Source organism: Phodopus roborovskii, unplaced genomic scaffold, assembly GCF_943737965.1.
Source record: "Phodopus roborovskii unplaced genomic scaffold, PHOROB, whole genome shotgun sequence".
In the NCBI taxonomy this organism is placed as follows: domain Eukaryota; kingdom Metazoa; phylum Chordata; class Mammalia; order Rodentia; family Cricetidae; genus Phodopus; species Phodopus roborovskii.
Window position 1 is genome coordinate 22,239 of NW_026125236.1, and position 20,028 is coordinate 42,266.

Genomic DNA, 20,028 nt, shown 5'->3' on the forward strand with positions numbered 1-20,028 from the left:
ATTGGATAAGTTTTGTACCAGCAACTTCATGACACAAGTGAAAATGCTACAAGTGGCACCCTCATCTGTTACCTGTCCAGATCTCAGATAGGGTTCCTGACTTTTTGTGTTGAACATAAACCTTTATATGCTACTAGGAGACTGTAAAGGGCCATTGCATTGCTTCAGGACTTTACCCTGCAGAGGAGTGGTTTTGTAAAGGTTGGGTAGGGGAATGTGATTTCTAAGCTAACCATTTTAAGGCTGGGCTCAAATATCACTGTCCCTGACAATTCTGTCTCTGAACTCTGTGCATGCTCCGTCAGGCAGCACTGTTGTAACTTTCTTGGCCTTCTAGCAGTTGCTGGCTTATGACTTCCCCGGATAATCATTTTTCTTTGTTCTCATCTATAATACTGTGGGCTAGATAAGTCTGGGATCATGGTCCTCAATAGTGTCTTCTCCATGATAGGAGCAGTTAATAGCAAGAAGGTTGAGTCCTTTCGGTATGAATGAATAAGAAGATGGGACGTACAATGTTTTTGTTAGATGTGATAATTCCCAAAGATACAGAGAAAAGAAAGTAGCTGGGGTAGTGAAATTTTGTTAAGAAAGAGCTGGCAATATGTACATTAGAATCATATATATATATATCTTAATTTCCCTTGAGACATTTTATATCCCAGAAAATAGCTCAGGTGATTAGGGCACCATGCAGAGTATCTTGCAGTTAAGAAAAAAAAACCATGCATAGAATTAAACTGTAATATATGCAAGGCAGACCTCTTGTTTGTTGTGTTCTAGAATAGTTAGTTGTGATATAGTTGGGTGAAAACTGTCTGGGCAGACATACTGCCCAGTTCTCACCATTCAGATTTTCTCTTAACATTTGTATATATGAGTTCACATTCCTCCATGTTTTCCTTGTCCTGTTCTTCTCACTATAAAGATTGCAGCAGTTACCAAGGAAACACTCAGATAAGGTATATTTCTTAATTCAAATAGTTCATTGGTTAGTTTAAGCCATGGTTCATTCTGTGTGTCCCACTTTGATGATCATTTGCTGCAGTTAGCAAATATTATCAGGGAGACAGGAGAATATGATGAGAAGGAGGCAAGGAAGAAGGAGGGAGGGGGAGAGGGAGGGGAAGGGGAAGAGAGAGGATGTGTAGTCAGAGATACATTTAGAAATTGAGACTAGTGTTAATACATACATTTCAGCCTTGAGGCCACACCAAAAATCACATTGAAGAATTTGTGACATAGGGACATCAGATGAAGTTTCTAAAGAGCACTCCTGTTTTACCTCTGCTTTCTTTTATCTTTTCAGTGCCTAGACATTTCAATATTAGGTTCCGTTAACCCCATGCTTCAGGCAGGAATTATGCTCTAAAATGTGGGTATGTTTTCCATCTTGCTCTCTATTCTGCAGATGTCTTAGTCTTATTACTTTTCATTGCAGAAAGATAAAGGAACCACTGATATCAGTCATCTGGGAGACTTATCTGTATGAAGATAACTATTTGTATTCAGAGTCAGTCTATCTTAACTGCCCACCCAGAGCACACCACATCTCCACATAACAGTATCCTTCTTCTTAGCTAGCTCAGTTCATGAAAAAATGGATGCAGAAAATAAGAGTAGAGCAGATCTTGCTCTCCCAAATCCACAAGAATCCCCCAGGTAAGCAGAAACTATTGCTTTTCCATTGAAGTTATTTATCAAGACAGAGAAATTCACAGATGCCAATTCATAGATTTATGCACAAGCTCAAGTAAGTTACTTAATTGTGTAGAGTATACATTATTAGTGTCTCTCAGCAATTGGCAGCAAGGTATTTTTTTTTTAACTCGGCTTGAAAACTGGGAATACTAGATTTTTCTAACATTAGAGACTTGTAGTTAGGAGTATTAGACAGGGAGTTTGAACATACAGATCTCTTGCCTCTGTGTCAGATGTGTGGGGTCAGAGGCTTTCTATGATGACTTCATTCCAGGTTGAGCTTTGTGAAATTTAGGACATGGAATTCTGCACCCAAGATTAAAATAGGAATGGTGATTGAATCCTCTGGGTTTGAAGTTGTGCACATTGACAAAATAAATGCATGTATGTTTCTATATTAAAATGACTTTGAAGTTGACAAACATATTTGGTTGGTTTTGTTTTAATTATAGATAGATATTGGTAGAAGGAACTTGTGACAACTTGGGATGAAGAAGAGCATGAGGCATAATTTTTCTTCTCTTTTGTTCTATGTAAACACTTGAATAATATTCAAATGTCTTCGGTTGATTGCTTTGACTCTTGGCACCTTCTTCTAAGGCACTACACTAAAGAGTTCAACTTCTAATTTCTTTTGAGAAACTGTTAACAAATAACACTCTAGGTTCTGACAGCTTCACAAAGGGAGTTGACATGATTGAAAGTTTGTAAATTTCAGTGCACCTGACATTGAGCTCTTGGAAGCATCTCCTGCCGGTGAAGCTCTGCCAGGGAAGCCAGCACCACCCCCACCACAGCAGACATGGCAGACAGTTTTGAAGAGCGATTTGGAGTTCCTGGGGGTGAGTGCCTAGCCTCCATTCTCAACTCAAATTCAGGCTGCCTCTAGGGAAGAGTATTTGGTTATATTAACATTTCCTCTTGTGGGATGATGAGAAGTGATGTAGGTCCTGTCACATTCTTGATAAGTGAGGAATTGATGGTAGACTTTGCACATTCTAGGAAGAGAGAAGCATTTTCTCATAAAGACTTGAAGTTACTGGGACATGAATGGAGAAAAGAAATGAAGGATAGGTACATAATGTCTGTTGTCAATTAGAAAGAACAATTACTCATGCCCATCGTAACTATGTAAATAAAGATGTGAATGACATGTGTTGACCATGGATGCTGTACAGCCTACTAGTCATGGTTCCATTTTTTTTAAAAAAATATAGTTAACAGAAGATAGAAGAAAATCTCACATCTGTTTCAATCTTAGAAAGACCTATGACACTAAAGAGATTTTTTTTCATTTTCAATCTCACAGAGAAACTGGGACAGTCTTGAAAAATATATCCTAACTTTATAAAATTCATGTTTTCTGCAGGTAACACAAATTCTGGTTGGTTTGGTATGCCTTTGTTTTGGAACAATTGTCTGCTCCTCAGTGTACATGTCAGACTTTGATGATGAAGTGCTTCTGTCGTATAGAGCAGGCTATCCATTCTGGGGAGCAGTGCTGGTGAGAACATATCTGTAGCTGTTTCTGAAATAATTCTGGTCACAGGTTCTCTTTTGATCAAGTCTAACCACATTTCTCTAGCACTTTGATAAAATCTTCAGCTCTTCATATATATATATATACATATATATATATATTCATTAACAAGATCAAAAGATTTTTTCTTATTTTTCATATCGATCCCAGTTCCCCCTCCCTCTTTCCTTCCTCCCTCCCTCTGTCCCTCCATCCCTCCCTCTGTCCCTTTCAGGAGGGATGAACAAAATCTGTCAAGTCATTTGTAGTAGGGAGTAGGCCCTCCCTCCTGCCTCTAGGTTAAGGGAGTATCCCTCTATGGGGAATGTGCTTCCAAATCACCCTTAGATGTGGTTTAAACCATTAGCACATTTATTGAATGAAAAAGTTGAGAGTGCATGAAATTGTAAAAGAACAATACATTAGTATTTAAGAAGTTAAATGATTTTCCTAAGACTTGCTTTCTAAAAGATGCTGTTAATATTATTAATAAAACCACATGCTAAGTACATATATTTTATCCATTAGTAAAAGCTAAGTTAAATCTGGAGAGAGGCCTTGGTAGTTAAGTGCTTGCTGCTCTTCCACAGGACATGAGTTCAGTTCCCAGCACCATGTCAGTGCTCATGACTGCCTGTAATTCCAGCTCAAGGGGATAAGAACCTTCTTCTAGTCTTGGGCATTTGTACACATATGGCATACACATACACAGACATGCTTGCAGACACTTGCAGATAAATTTTTTTAAATCTTAAAAAATTCCACAGTAGCCCAAAAGGTTGTCTTTAAGAAGGAAGGGGGAAATATTGCCCAGGTGAGAACAATGTTAGCAATACTGGATGGATATTTGTTGATCCCTTGACATGCTTTTGGTCACTAATGTACTGGATTCCTTTTTAAACATTCTGCTATCTAGAAAGCAGGTGGCTGAATGAGAGCACATCCTGTGTCCAGAAGAATTCTGACTAGGAGGTGTAAAAGAAGAATTCTGTGAATAGGAGGTGTAAAATTTGATTTCATGCGTGCACGTGCATGCACACACACACACACACACACACACACGCACATATGTCACCCTCAGTTTAATGAGCTTATCTGATTTTGAAAAATTACATTTGCACTCTTACAACTTTTCCTGTCTTTGTGCTCCCTGAAGCAATCACTGTAAATGAAAGTTAGTGTTCAATTTTTACAACTTTGTAGTAATAGAATTTCTACAATGTCTCGAGTCTTCCTTTATTCCATATTATGATTGTGTATTACTTTTTATTGATAATTCAGTTATAAACATATATTTAAATATAAGAAAAGCATCACATTGGTTTGATATGCTGCTAAGCATATAGTTTGCAGATCTCTTGGTCACTTGGTCAAGAATCTTATTGATCATCTACCATTTTTTCCTTGAACTTTCTTTTTAGCTTTAAAATTTATTTACTCTCTCTCCTTCCTCTCTTTTTCTCTCTGTGTATGTGTACACCACACACCACAGTACTCATTTGGAGGTCAGGGAACAATCCTAGGATGTCATTTCTCTCTTGCTACCTTAAGGAATCTTGGAACTGAATTCAGATCATTGAGCCTGTGTTGTGTTACAAGTATCTCTACCTGCTGAATTATCTCATAGGCTCAATATTTAGCGATTTAAGTGCCACCTGGATACACAAATCTCAGTTTCTTAGAAGGTGCTCTGAATTTTTACTTTTACTAAATATTTCCATATTTCCATTATGGAATATGTAATAACTATATGGACATGTGCTACTGAGCAGACTCCATAGGTATGCACGGCAGGGATACAGGTTTCTGGCCTGGGGGAGCTGACAGTGAAAGACAGGACATATGAACAAAACATTAAAACAAATGAGACTGTTACTGCAGTTCTACACCAGATGCTGCTAGCCAGGAAGTATCAAAGTCAACCTCGCAGGGGAGCCTTGCAAAAACGAAGAGCACAGGTCCCGTTTAAGGCCTAATAAGTAAGAGTCTGCATGCTTCTTTTTCTTTTTCTCACAGAGTAGCTCAGGCTCCTTCCTTCTTCAGCCTCTGGAGTGCCAGGATCACAGGCATGTGCCCGAAACGCAGTTCAGGCCCTGCATTTTCTCAGGACATTCTCATGGTCCGTATAAGCAGATGACTTTGAGAAGCATTTTATAGGAAATAATAATAAGTACTGGTCTCGTGGAAGGGTCCAAAGCTTAGTCTTGTACTTCAAGAGCAGAGGAAGGAATGGCCCGGACAGCAGAGACTCACTTTCCTTTCTCTCCTGTTTCTTTTTGAACAGTTTGTTTTGTCTGGATTTTTGTCAGTTATGTCTGAAAGGAAAAACAGCCTGTATCTGGTGAGTCACAGTTACGTTTTTATCCTTTATTCCAAGAGGAGACAAGTGGAATTTCAGGGGCGTTAAGCAAGACCCACCAGTATCAGCTGAGTTACAGAGTGCATATATGTGGGTTACCTCCTTGGTGCTTGAAGGTTTTTTGGTTTTGTTTGTTTGTTTGTTTGTTTGTTTGTTTTGTTTTGTTTTTGCAAAAGCTAGATAAAATCATTAGAAACACAAATTGTGTCACTTAATAAGCAGTGAAATTTGATTGTCTTGACACTATTTAAATGGGACCCACACAGGTATTGTCCCATACATATTTAAATAGTCTTATGGCTGTGCAATTACTTTCCCACAAAGATGGCTTGAGAATAGACTATGCACAGCCGGCTGTGTTTTCTTTTTTCATGCTTTGCATTGAGCCCCTGACCTTCTGCAATGCTTAAGCCTGTGGTCCACTGCTGAGTTATATCCCCAGCCCTCATGTTATTCTTAAAGGCATCTCAGAGGAGAAGGGATGCTTGCCAGACGATGAGTACATTTGCAAGAGTTCCTCAGTTAACTGGAGGTTTAGTTAGCTTTGAATTACTGTGCAGGACCAGCTCTGAAAGACAGAGCAGTTGACTGGCTGCTGCCACACAGCCCCAGAGCTGAATGTTCTTCTGCCAGCAGGTGAGAGGAAGCCTGGGAGCAAGCATTATCAGCAGCATTGCTGCAGGAATAGGGATCATCATACTGATTCTCAACCTGAGCCACAATTCTGCCTATCTGAAATACTGTAAGGATCTAAATGAGGATGATGGCTGCTTTGTGACTGCTTTCATCACAGTATGTATCGCTTGTGAAAGCACAACATCTCTGGGTCCTGACCTAAGTGTGAAGCCCCGTTTCTTTTCCAGAGACACAATCCCCCATTTTGAGTTTCCATATCACAATATAGAGCTATGAACTTTGAGGGGTTCCTGGCTACATTCCTTAAGCTTAGAGTCATCATCTCCAAGTAGTCACCTCCTGGCTTCCTATGCATGTTTCAGTTTATAAGATGTGCTCCCAAGATGGGTTGAAAGAGGGAGCTTCTGTAAGGGGAGGGATTTGGGGTACATCTGTCTGTGACTCGCCTGTTGGTTGGTTGCTGTCTGACAGGAAATTGTGTCGATGATGCTGTTCCTCACCATGCTGGCCTTTTGTAGTGCTGTGTTGCTCACTATCTATAGGATTGGAGAAGCATTCAAGAGTAATAAGGTCAGTAGCAAGCCCTGAGTAGGATGTTAAAGAGTTTGTGCTTTCTTCCTTTAAAATATGGCCTGAACTTTCTGGAATGTTTTTCCTGAAAAACTTTTTCTCAACAACAGGATTTCATATCTCATATTGGAATTCTTATTATGATACTGAAATGGCACATGTTCTTAGCACAGTTCCTTGAGGATTACACAAATGGAATATTTATTTTTATTTTTATTTTACATATCAATTCCAGTTCCCTCTCCCTCCATCCCTCCCTCCCTCCTTCCCTCTATCCCTGTCTCCCATCCTCTCATGCCCCCTGACCACCCTCCCCTTCCATCCCCTCACTCCACATGTAGGGTGATGCCCTCCAGGAGGGGTCATCTGCATTGTCAAGTCATTTGGAGTAGGGTAGGGACTAGGACTTCTCTCCTGTCTCCAGGTTAAGGTAGTATCCCTCAATGAGGGGGGTGTGCCCCCCAAGGTACTTTTGTTCACCAGGAATACATTCTTGTTCCACTGTCTGAGGTTCCTTAGACTGCCCAGGCCTTCTAGCTGAGACTCATGTTCAAGGGGGTCTGAGTCCCATGATGGATTCCCAGCTATCAGTCTGGGGGCCCATTAGCTCTTCCTTGTTCAGGTCAGCTACCTCTATGTGTTTCTGCAGCCTGGTCTTGTCCCCCCGCTCTGCCACAAATGGAATCTTTATAATTATAGAAATTGTGGGTGCTTTGAAGGGGCCACATGTGAGGTGTGTGATGGAGACTATCATGTGTTAGGGTTTACTTTTTTGTTCCCAAAGAGATTGTTTGTTTCTGCCCCTCCACCATGTAATTTTTCTTCCCCCTCTCTATTGCTCTAAATAAGCCTTGAGTTTTCTTTCCCTCCTGATTCATGGTGACAACTGCATTTCATTCATTACACCCTTCACGGGGATTTCCAATTCTTAGCCACGATACTAACTTAATTCTGACATATGGAACTTACTATGTCCATTAGACACACTCCAGTCACTACACTTCTTATGACCACTGTCCTGAGTCAGAAGATAAACCATTTCAAATACAGACAACTTTAGTAATTTGTCACTGACACGGTTTCTTTTAGCCCCCATTGGTCAACCCATCTGAGTTGGTTTCTAGACGTTAAGGGAATAATTTGACTGTCATGAGAGGTAGGGTGAAATTCAAAAAAGACAAAAGAAGAGATTCCCATGTGATAAACTTTCTAGAAATGGAAAGTTCTGAGTAATTGATACAGTATGGTTTTTCTCTTTCTCAGGTCACAGATGATCGTCTTTATGAAGAACTAAATGTTTATTCACCAATTTACAGTGAGTTGGAAGACAAAGGGGAAATGCCTTCTCCGGTTGGTTCTTAAGAATTAGGGGACCAGAACAGTTCAATTCATAGTAGAATCCTGAAAGACTTTTACAAAATTATGGAAAAATTAGTTTGCTCCACTTTCTGTCAGTTTTACCATTATTCTCCCATGCCAATGTTTTAGTAGGCTGCCTTTGATCCTCTAAATATCCCCCTTTTGTGGATAGCATCCACTCCAAGTTTCTTGTTTTTTGTGTCACAATCTTACAAAAATTTGTTCTGAAAAGCCATCAAGGAATTAGTTAGCTTTTATTGTATGTCTACGACCATGAACAAAAAGAAAACAAGGAGGAAGTAGGCTGAGAAATTAACTAAACTTAGAAAATCAGGTAATACTTTTTTTTTTTAGTTGTTCATAGAATTCTCAACAGATATAGCTGGACATGATATACATCTACTATTATTCACCCCTACTTATGTATGTGTTTTAACATGATATATAATTTTTATATGGAAATATTTTGAGCACCAGTAATAATGGCTTTTTCAAAGATACAACATTTTACAAAAATCGTATATTTTCTGACCCATCAGTACATTCACTAGCATAGTAATTGTTCAGTGGTATTTACCAATAGAGAATAGGGAATGTTATAAAGTCATTCAGTCTAATATGATGGATAGACAAAATCAAGGGCATTCTGAGTGTATATACCATTCAGCTAGACACATGTGATGAATGATAAATAAATTGATGAAGACAAATTGAAAAGCAGTCAATGGAAATGGCAAGAAGTGTTCATGTATGTCGATAGTCTGGGCATGTATGCCTAGAATCCCAGCACAAGGCCAGCCTCTTTACATAATGAGTTAGAAGCCAATCTGGGCTACACAGGATCCTACATCAAAGAATCAAAGAGGAAATTGGTTCAAGTTGTTAACACCTCAAAAGATAGTTAAACAGATAACATTTGACTGGTATATTGAGTGTTTGAGTCTTTAATAAGACTGAATATTAATAACATTGCCAGGAAGGGAAGCAGTAATATAGAAATCTGAATGGTGGAAGAGTATCAGAGGCAAACTAAATATATAAACCTAGTCTATGCTTTAATTCTGAGATGGTTATGAGAGATCATTATTAAATAAAGAAGATAAAAATGCTAGGAGAATTATTTTGATTATTTTGAGATATAATTAATGTATGTTAAACTCATATACTTAGAAGGGGGAATGAAAGGATCAAATCCAGAAAGCATAACAATTGGTCAGAAAAGCAAAGTACAAAAAAAAAAAAAAAAAAAAAAAAAACAGACAGCAGGTAGTGTATGGTGGAGAAAGTTAAACAAAGAGAAAATAATTAATCACCAGAGACTGTACATGCTGTCTTGGGGAAAATGAATGCAAAATATGAAGAGAGGTTGGGGTTGTGTGGGCAGAGGGCCAGAACATTTGCAAAAGTGCTTAGAGAGACTGTGAATAGGAGGCAGTAAAGAAAAACAGCTGAGAAAATGACTTTGTTGTTGTTGTTGTTTAGATTTTTAAAAGAAACAAAAAGAAGTTCATAACATAACCTAGCTAACAGAACCCAATCAGACATTGAAAAATCTGTTTGATGGTTCAGTTATCTGCCCCTTGAACATACACAGAGAACACAGTGGGCACACCTGATGGGAGATGTCATTCTGTAAATATGTTTCTCATACTGGTTAATGAATAAAGCACTATTGGCCAATAGGAAAGCAAGATAGGCGGGACTAGGAGACAAGGAGGATTCAAGGAAGTAGTAAGGAGGAGTCAGCATGGAGAGACTGGGGAGACCAGACCCAAGCCTCACTCTCCAGTAAGATGAGACCATGTGGAAATACTTAGATTAATAGAAATGGGTAATAATTAAGACAGAGCTAGCCGGTAAGAAACAAGTATCAGGCCAACAGAATTATATCAAATACAGAGTCTCGGTGGGGGCTGGCACAGAAGTGGGACCTGACCGGCGGTGGGGAAAAACTACTTACATACACCTCTATAAATCTTCATATGTCCACACAGCCACAGTTTCTTGCTTCACCGTTTGTCTTCCCACCATGTACTAGAGTAGCAAAGTGCACTTGTGATATCCTTATGAATAATTCAGCTGGCATTTATACAATAAATCATAATTATTTTACTTGATTTCTGTGCTTGCAAATAAAGTTGAGAGAATATGAGGGAAATTTTGAGGAAGAAAATTGAGGGTGGACATGATCACATTTTGTTGTACACATTCATAAAGTTCTCAAGGATAAAGAAACATAATCTTACAAAAAGCATCATGTAGATTAAAGCAATTAATTAAATGATGCCAAGGACAAAGAACAATTTCTGGTATTTTCTTCCTCAATCCTTTCCCAGTGGAACTGGGTAATTAACTGGAGGCAGAAAGTAGAATGCAAAACTGGCTACCAATCACATTTTGTTAAATAATTGGGTAAACAGCACATGGTCATGTTTTACTAGTTGATAATACTGATGCTACCTCAATTGCTATACAAGCTTGATAAAGTGGCTTCTCTTGGTGAGCCTATATCATTCTGGATTTATCCAAGAGACACAACCAATAGGAGGCGATGAGAGATGGGTAGGAGTAAGAAATAAAATATAAATGAAAAATTCCTTAAATCAGAGGTCTATGGATAGATGTAAATGTACCAGACTTTAAATAGGCAGGAGACACTGGGCCCTGCCTTTTCTAGCAGCTGGTGTCTGCTTGCATGGGTACTCTTAGTTTATCTTAGTGCTAAAACATTACAGACTGCTACATGACTGAGCGCTTGTATCAGGAAGGAAGACATACTTTTGAGCTCCAGGATGTACAATAGATAAGATTTTGAGTTTTCAGAGCATAGAACTTAAACTAAAAAAAAACTAAACAAATTTAGAGTGATGGATGTATCAGACATTGGGGAGATTGTTCCCCAGAAGCACCCAGCCAAGGACAGAGAGAGAGAGAGAGAGAGAGAGAGAGAGAGAGAGAGAGAGAGAGAGAGAGAGAGAGAGAGAGAGAGAGAGAGAGAGAGAGCAAAGGATTCTGTTTAGGACTATAAAAAACACTATTTCATACTGAATTCCTGTCAGCTTCATTGGCCTCTCTGTTGGTGACTTGTTCAGCAGAAATAAAAATAGAACTGTCAGGCTTTTGCTACTTGAGGTGTCTTGAATTTGTTATTAGAGAGTTGGGGGGGGTCTTGTTTCTTACAATAGTGAGAGATGTATAGGAGAGAATCAATTAGGGAGCTTGACTCAAATGTTTACAGAGGCTACTTGAGAAAGAATCTGCAGGATGAAGATGCTGGAACACCATTAGTGTGGATTAGTCCAGATTCCAAGTCTCTAGAATCAAGGAAGCTTGTGGTGTAGTCTGAGGCCAAAGGCCTTAGCCCTTGGAGACAGGGACCATGCCCAGGAGAATACAGACCTCAAATTCCCGTTGTAACTCAGTTCATATCAGACATCCCTAAAACTTGCTTATAATTGGTCACCATCTTTCCAGCTGTGTTCCAATCAACTAAATTAGCTGTTAATGTCCTTTTATAAAACTGTATTTATTTTGTATCTTTCACATTATGCATCGCATTCACACTCATCTCCCTGCTTCTTTGTATCTGCCCTCTGCCTTTGTAATCTCCTCCTCCTCCTGATAAAATAAAATAAAATTTAAGAGAAATTTAAAAAAAAAAAAAATCTCACCATGGAAGCTGTAGTGTAATACATTTTATACCCTTTGTCCACATATCCTTACGTGTAAGTGTTCATTACGGAGAGTCATTGGTCTGGTTTGAAGCCTGTGGTTTCTGCCACACCACTGACACTGGGACCTCACCGGTACTCCTCTTGGATATCCAGTGGTTGCCCTGAGTCACAGAAATCCTGCAGCTTTGATTCTGCAGGATGTGCTCTTTCTCATGGTTCAGCAGATCCTTGATGGGGTGGATGTTGAGGTGGGACAACTCAATCTTGGTTTTGATCTTGGGTATTCGAAGGGTTGGTCAGCCCACCAGCTCTCGCCTGTCCTCACTACCAGGGTGAATTCTCCAGCATTTCCCTGGCAGTTTACCCCTATGCAGCAAGAATCAAGGACTGGGGAGGTTATACTCGCTTATGCCCTCAGAGTCAACTCACCTATACCTTTACCACCAGGGCCAGATCTACAGTGATGCCCAGGTGAGGTGCAGGAGCCATACTCCCAAGAGCTACAGCTGGTGTGGGGCAAGGATATTCTCCTACTCTTGTGACCTCAGGGCCAGCTCTCCTAACTTCCACAAATGACAAGGAGTGTGTGTGTGGGGGGGGCTTCTCTGTCTCTTGCCCTGCCATCATATGACAAATGAAGGACCAGATCTAGGGCCTGTTCACCCGGGTCCCAGCCAACAGGGTCAGCTCTACTGTGCTACCCAGGAGAGGGGCAGGGACCACTTCCTTGAGTGTTGCTTCATGTGGTGGGGGGTGAGGAGCAAGGGGGAGGCATAGCTTCCTGCTCACACTGCCACCTGATAGATGACTCTCACATGGTTATACATTCAGGGCTGGCTTATCCGTGCGCTTTCAATAGGGTCAGTACTACTATGCTGTGCAGGCGAGGTGCAGGGCCCACTTTACCAAGTGCTGCAGCTGGTAAGGGAGAAGGGTCAACTCCCTTGACTGCTATAGGTGGTGGGGTGGGGGTTGGGGTTGGGGGCATCGTTCCCATGCCCTCGTTACCACCACCCAGCAGCTGAGAGGGAGGGTATCAGCTGTCCCACTCTCACCCCTGAGGACCAGCTCCTGCCTCCTCCAGGCTGTGAATAGGGTCAACTCTACTGTGCTGGCAAGGCTAGGTGTAGGATGTGCTCTCCAGAGTGCTACAGCCAATGAAGTGCAGGACCAGACCTCCCTATTATTGCAGTCAGTGAGGGGTGGGGCCAACTTTATCTATTATAAAATTCTATCCTCAGTCTTCAACAAACAGCAACACGGGCTGCAGCTGAAACAGGGCTGTGAGCCCAGACATAGGCCCTGGCAGCAGCCCAGGCTCAGACATCTCCATGGCCTTGAATGGCAATGAAGTCACCCACCTCAGCCTGCTTTTCATCGCCTTTACCTCTTCAGATATGCCTCTCTCCACAGCACATGAACATTCTGTCTCTCTATCTCCTCAACTCCACACCATATGTTGGCTCCCCATAACAGTGCCTGACTGCCTGGCACCACAGGGCCATGCTTTCTGTTTGGCACCATGGGCATGCACCCCCAGAAGTGTGTGAATTTCCTTGTCACACTCAGTCTGATGGCGCTATTCAGGGACTGTTAATGTCACTTGTAATTATTCCCAACCTAAAACATTATGTTCAAACTATCTGCTTATAGAGTTCATACCAATAAATGTATTTAGAACCAAATTCAACACCCCTTGAGCTGTTTACCTAGACACACTTAAGTACCTGTTTTCACATACATTTCCTAGACTTCTTCTGTGTAATTATGATGTAGAAAGCTCAAGCAGTTATTTTCATTTTCTCCAGATCAGCAGACAGTGTGGCTTTAAATGCTTACTTTATGATTACCTCAATATTTATTTATTTAGTGAGTGTATCATATATGTGTATTGGGGGGACATGTGTACACATTTGGAGGTCCAGCGGGACATCTAGTATCTTCCTCTATCACTGTCTATTGCTTTGAGGTGGAGTCTCCCACTGAGCTGGTAATAATGTTCATGGAGGTCAGCTAGCCACCTCTGGCTTCCCAGTCTTCATTGCTCATCTGGGGTTATAAACGTGTGTAGCCATGGCAGACTAAGAAGTAGCAGGGGTATTAAATTATTTCCAAAGGAAGAATATTTTTCATTTTGCTCTTTATTCTGAGAGCCTTCTAAAATTCAGTATATATCCCACTAATCTCTTGGGTAATTATTGCATGTTTATATATGCCAGGCTCTGCATGGCTGCCAAACATGTCACAAATATAAAGCACTATCTTGTTTTGAAGAAAGTCCGTAAACTCTTTTCTTTGTTTTGTTTTGGTTTTTAATTTTTTTCTTATGTTACATATCAATCCCAGTTCCCTCTCCCTCCCTCCCATGCCCCCTAAACCACTTCCCATCTCATCCCCACCCCCTACTGCACAGGGAAGGTGATGCCTTCCAGGAGGGATCATCAAAATCTGTCAAGTCATTTGGAGTAGGGTCTAGGCTCTCCCTCTTGTCTCTAGGTTAAGGGAGTACCCCTCCATGGGGAATGTGCTCCCAAAGTCCTTTTCTGCACCAGGGATACATCCTGGTTCAACTGTAAGAGGTCCCTTAGTCTGCCCAGGCCTTCTAACTGAGACCCATGTTCACGGGGTCTGGGTCAGTCCTATGCTGGTTTTCTAGCTATCAGTCTGGGGTCTATGAGCTCCCCTTGTTCAGGTCAGCTGTCTCTGTGGGTTTCTGTAGCCTGGTCTTGACCCCTTTTCTTATCACTCCTCCCTCTCTGCAACTGGATTCCAGGAGTTGGGCTCAGTGTTTAGCTGTGGGTGTCTGCTTCTGTTTCCATCAACTACTAGATAAAGGCTCTATGATAACATTTAGTTTTTTTAAAAATTGAAATGTCTTGAGAGATCCCTTAGTGATTAAGAGCATTGACTGCTCTTCCAGAGACCTGGCTTACATTTCCAGCACACCTGACAGCCCAAACCATCTGTAATTCCAGTTCCAGGGGATCTGATGTCTTCATCTGGCTTCAGTGGCCACTAGGCATACATGCGGTTCATAGAAATCCATGCAGGCAAAATGTCTATACACATAAAAATTTAAAATTATGTGTCTCTCTGTGTGTGAGTGTGTGTTTTTGCATGTGAATTTAGTGTCTGCAGAGACCAGCCAAAGTCATCAGATCCCCTGGAGCTAAAGTTACAGGCAGTTGTGAGCCCCCAATATGGAAGTGGGTAATCAAACCCTCTTCTAACTGCCTGTTCATTTTTTCTCTTTAGTTTTTGTCTGGGTGCATGCTATCTTTCTTCCTTAGCTCTACAAAGTCCACCAATGAGCCCTTGATGGCCTTGTTCATCTCTGACACTGTGTTTCTCATTGCTCATTATTTGTTAGATTTTTTTTAGCTTTGTTTAAATTACCCTGTAATTCTGTGCATTTAAAAAATTCCATTCTATTTTTTCCACTCTCTCCTTCCCTTTCTCTCTCTCCCTAGAGGGAACTGGGATCGCTATGTATAATAAGAAAAAAATCCATTGTATTTTCTCATAATTATTTAAAACTTGGCATCTTGTAGTTCTAACATCCACATCACGCCTGAGCCTGGTTTTCGGTTTATTGGTAAGATATTAGTTTATTTTTACATGTTTTTTAAAATATTACTTTTTGTGCCTCCTAATTTTTGTTGAAATTTGGACAGATTATCGGGTACTGAAGATACTCAGATAGATACATACTTTTCATGAGTGGATATGAGAAGGGCTAAGTATGAACACCTGCGTCATGGTTACTTGGTTCACAGGCACTTCACGTTCTCCTAGTGATGTCCTGAGTGTGCGGGGAGAACTGCCTCACAAGGTCTTGTCTCAGGGTCTGCTCCTGCTTTGACCTTGCTTCTTCTCTTCCTGCTGATGGCTAGAAAGTCCCTCTTGCATCCTCATCTGTTTTAACACGAGGTGTTTTTCTTTACCATTAGGGTATGTGGAGGTGAAGGAGGCATCCTCAGGCACTCCAACTGAACTTCAGTCTTAGACAGGTACAATCATAGGACTCAGGCCTGTGGCCTTCTCAGGAACACTGCTCCTCTTCTGGCCATAATGATGGCCTCAAAGCTCACTCTGGCCCCTTCCAGATGCAACTTTTTGTTTATTGATTTTCTTCCCCAGATGAAGTAGATTTGCACCCACCTTCAGGATACCTGATTTTTTTTTCCAGATTAACATTTCTTTTATTTTCTTAAACGTAAAGAGAAATGATCTCCCTCTGTGTCTCAGTGTTCCTGTAGGCAGAGCCTATAATGGACTGTGCATATTTTTACTCTGGATCCCCTGTACTGTTACTCTGTGTCGTATACTATTCCCAAAGGAAAAGCCCACAGGGAATTGTGAATCCCTTTTCTTGGGGTCTCTTAGTCCCCCCTCAAGTGGAGCCTTCTTTCAGGCTTGTGTCTTTGTCCTGTGTGAATGGTCCTTCCCTCCTAGGTTTAAGGTTAATGGTGTTTTCTGCAGACTCCATTCTCTTAGGGATCCATGAACCATGTCAAGATTAAACAAATGAGCTGAAAGACAGGTCAGAACAGTGTGGTAATCACAGAAAAGCAAAGCCAAGAGGGAAATACAGAAAAGAATGCCCAAGAGAGCACGGACTGTAGATCTGGGGAGATTAGACACTTTTTTGTTTTTAATGTGAATTGCACAAGGAGAGTGCAGAATGTCACAGAGATAGCACTTGAAGAGATAAGGTTGAGGATGGCGGAAGACATCAAGACATAAATTAAGCAATTCCTAGGAATGTCAGAAAACCAAAATAAGAATACAAATTCCTCATTCCTAAATACCATGTGCCAAAGGAAGATAACATAAGGAAATGATGGTGACCTTTAGATCAGCCAGAGATAATAAAGATACAGGAAATCAGTGAGTTGTTGCTCCTACCTGTGAGAGGGAAATTGCAGCAATCACTAAAAGTGACCACATTAATTTAGAAACACCGAGGCAACTGAGTGCCCACAATAGCAGCAATAACTCCCACCTTTGGCAGGGCTTGTCCCCTCCCACCACTCAAGGACAAATGTATTTTCATTACATGCATCTTTTTCTGAGAAATCGCTCCTGGATCATATGATTATGCAATATAAATTGCAACAAAAATATCTGTCAAACTATTATGGGAAACACTGGCCTGCTCATGCAGCCCCTTTAGTGTATGGTAGTCTACGGAATAAGACAGGTCCATCTGGCTTCAAAGGAAAAAAGAACCTGAACATGAGAATTTCAGATTTTTTTTCTAAATTTTTGTTGTTGATGTATATATCCACTTCTTTCCCACCCACTGCTGCATTAAAAACAATTACAGAGAGGGAGATTCAGGATGTCATGGGATCTCAAGGAGGAAGCACATGTCTGTTTCTGGGGTGAATGGTCTCTGACTGGTATTGAGGATAGTATGAAGAGAAGAAAAAAATGATAGGCAGTGACCTCAAGGTAGTCTTTCTTCCACATCTTTGTGGAAATGCCCTGCTGTATTTCCGTAGGTGCACAATGTCTGTCCAACTTTTGTATCTTGGGTTGGTTCTATATAGTCATAACGATGCTGAAGATAAATTCACTTCCAGTGTGGAAAAGGTGTCCCTGCAGATTGTTCCAGAAGAGGAACCACTTTGAAAAATAACATTATCTCTCTTGCTTCTCTTCCTTTCTTAGTCACAATTTATTTGACTAGATAATATAATCTCATGTATTTATATGAATTTTAGCTTTTCCTTTTTTATTTCTCATTCATAGTCTACAATGTGAGTATGATCCCTCATGTTCTAAAATGTTTCATTTTTAAGCACTAACGTGCTATGATTAAATAAGCATCTTTTCTGCTGGGGTTCTTCCAACCAAGGGGAATTTCTTTTGGTGGGATCAAGGTACAGTGTTTCACCAGGGGCTGGAAAGGGACCTCAGTCAGCTAAGTTCACAAGCAGGAGGACTTGAGTTCAGCTTCCCAAGAGACCATATAAAATAGCCATGCCCAAACAACCTAGATGCCCCTCAATCAAAGAATGGATAAAGAAAATGGGTACATTTCCACAACGGAGTACTACTCAGCTGTAATAAACAATGGCATCTTTAAATGTACAGGCAAATGGACAGAACTAGAAAAAAACATCCTGACTGAGGTAATCCAGACCCAGAAAGACACATATTGTATGTACTCACTCATAAGTGGATACCAGACATAAAGCAAAGGATAGCCAGCCTACAATCCACAACCTCAGAGAAGCTAGAACCCTCTTCCAGAAACAGAAACAGATGCAGAAATCCACAACTCACCATTGGGTCAAGCTCCTAGAGTACAATCAAAGTGAGCGAGGAGCTTTAATATGAACAAAAGAGTCAAGACCATGATGGGGAAACCCACAGAATAGCTGGCCTGAGCTAGTGAGAGATCGCTGACTCCTGAGCTGACAAATGGGGAAGCTGCATAGGATAGAACTAGACTCCCTGGATACAGGTGACAATGGTGACACTGTAGGAATATATGAGGTCACTGGTAGCAGGAAAAGACCTGACGCTAAGTGCATAAACTGACTTAGTGGAGTCCATTCTCTATGGAGCCTAGACACAGGGTGGGAAGGGGAGGGCTTGGTCCTGCCTCGAGGTGGTGATGAGACAGACATAGTTGACTTCCTAGGGGCAGCCTTACCATCTCGGAGGAGCTGATGGGAGGAGGGGGTGGTTGGAAAGTGGGGAGAACGAGAGGAGAGGAGGGAAGAGGAACTGAGATCAGAATGTAAAAAGTAAGTAAGTAAATAAGTAAATAAATAATAGCCATGCCCAGTGGCACTTGCCTCCACCCCAGAGCTGGAAGGACAGAGTTGGTGTTGGAGGAGGGGGGCTGTCTCTGGAACTTATCGTCCAGTGTAGTCAAATAGATGAGCTCCAGGTCTATTGAGACAGCCTGCCTGAAAATATAAGATGGATAATGATTAATGAAAGATAATGATTAATGAAGATGCCCAACATTGAGCTCTGGTCTCCACATTCACACAATACCTGTGTCCACTCACATATGTTCACTCCCACGCAAACATGGACACAAACAGCAGAGAGAAGGAGGAAGAGGAAGAAGAGGAGAAGGAGAAGAAAGAAGTTTCGTGGTAGCCTCTGTCCAATCAGAAAACCCACAGTAGACTTATTAGGGTACATTTACTATCTTGAAATTCTAGATAGCATCCTAGACTTAAGTTCATCCTCAGGGAAAGACAAATTTGGAATGGGTTCATTTCCTGGAGAAAGTATGGTTTAATCAACCGATAGGTTTTTTTTTTTTTTTTTTCCCTTCAGGCTGGAATGAGTCTGTAGCTAATCAACAAATAATTCAGTTTCCTAAGTGTAGACAGAGAGTGGGCAATCAGTTCCACTTCCACTACTATGCAGTGAGGTTTGGGTCCAAGCTGGGGCAATGCTCTTCGTGACACATGAAGCTTACAGGAAGAAAATGCACACACCACAGGAGGTTGGCTGTGCCCAGGTTTCCTGAGGATCGTCATTGGAAATAGCACGTCGTGTGGATGAGCATCCACTTTTCTTGGCTAGAAAGTGTCTACGTTGCAAATTCGAGGATGCAGGCCTGGAATGGACATGCTATGGGTCTGTGCTGGTGCCAGAGATCACAGGATGCTTCTTGCACTGCAGTGACTCTTTTGTGCCCTCTACCGAGAAACTTAACTCATTGTTCCTTTTAAGGAAGACCTATTTAAAGATACTGTTTAAAGATACAGTAGGTATGGGTGTTTGCTTCTGTTTCCAACAGGTATTAGATGAGGGCTCCATGGATAAGTTAGTTGTTGATCTCACTATCCTCTCCCTCCCATCCCCCACCCCCAATTCCACCTGTAGGGCAATGCCATCCAGGTGGGGTCATGTAGATCTGACAGGTCATTTGAAGTAGGGACTAGGGCTTCTCTCCTGTCTCTAGGTTAAGGCAGTTATTCCTCCATGGGGGATGTGTTCGCAAGGTCCTTTTGTGCACCAGGGATACATCTTGGTTCCACTGTCTGAGGTCCCTTAGACTGCTCAGTCCTTCTGGCTGAGACCCATATTCAGGGGGGCTTGAGTCAGTCCCATGCTGGCTTCCCAGCTATCAGTCTTGGGGCTCCTCCTTGTTCAGGTCAGCTGTCTCTATGTGTTTCTGCAACCTGGTCTTGTCCTCTCCGTCTGCATCTGGTCAGGGTGCATGTGAGGGG

The 20,028-nt window shown here is 41.3% G+C and overlaps 1 protein-coding gene across 1 annotated transcript; it reads left to right on the top strand.

Moving 5' to 3' along the window:
• The first annotated feature begins 1,589 nt into the window (after positions 1 to 1,589).
• LOC127227490 (high affinity immunoglobulin epsilon receptor subunit beta) lies at positions 1,590 to 8,494 on the top strand. Its single transcript, XM_051191840.1, has 7 exons — positions 1,590 to 1,662; positions 2,420 to 2,543; positions 3,071 to 3,205; positions 5,505 to 5,561; positions 6,216 to 6,371; positions 6,687 to 6,785; positions 8,049 to 8,494. The coding sequence occupies exons 1-7, from the start codon at positions 1,601 to 1,603 to the stop codon at positions 8,145 to 8,147; spliced, it is 732 nt and encodes a 243-aa protein (XP_051047797.1). The 5' UTR covers positions 1,590 to 1,600; the 3' UTR covers positions 8,148 to 8,494.
• Positions 8,495 to 20,028: the final 11,534 nt, after the last annotated feature.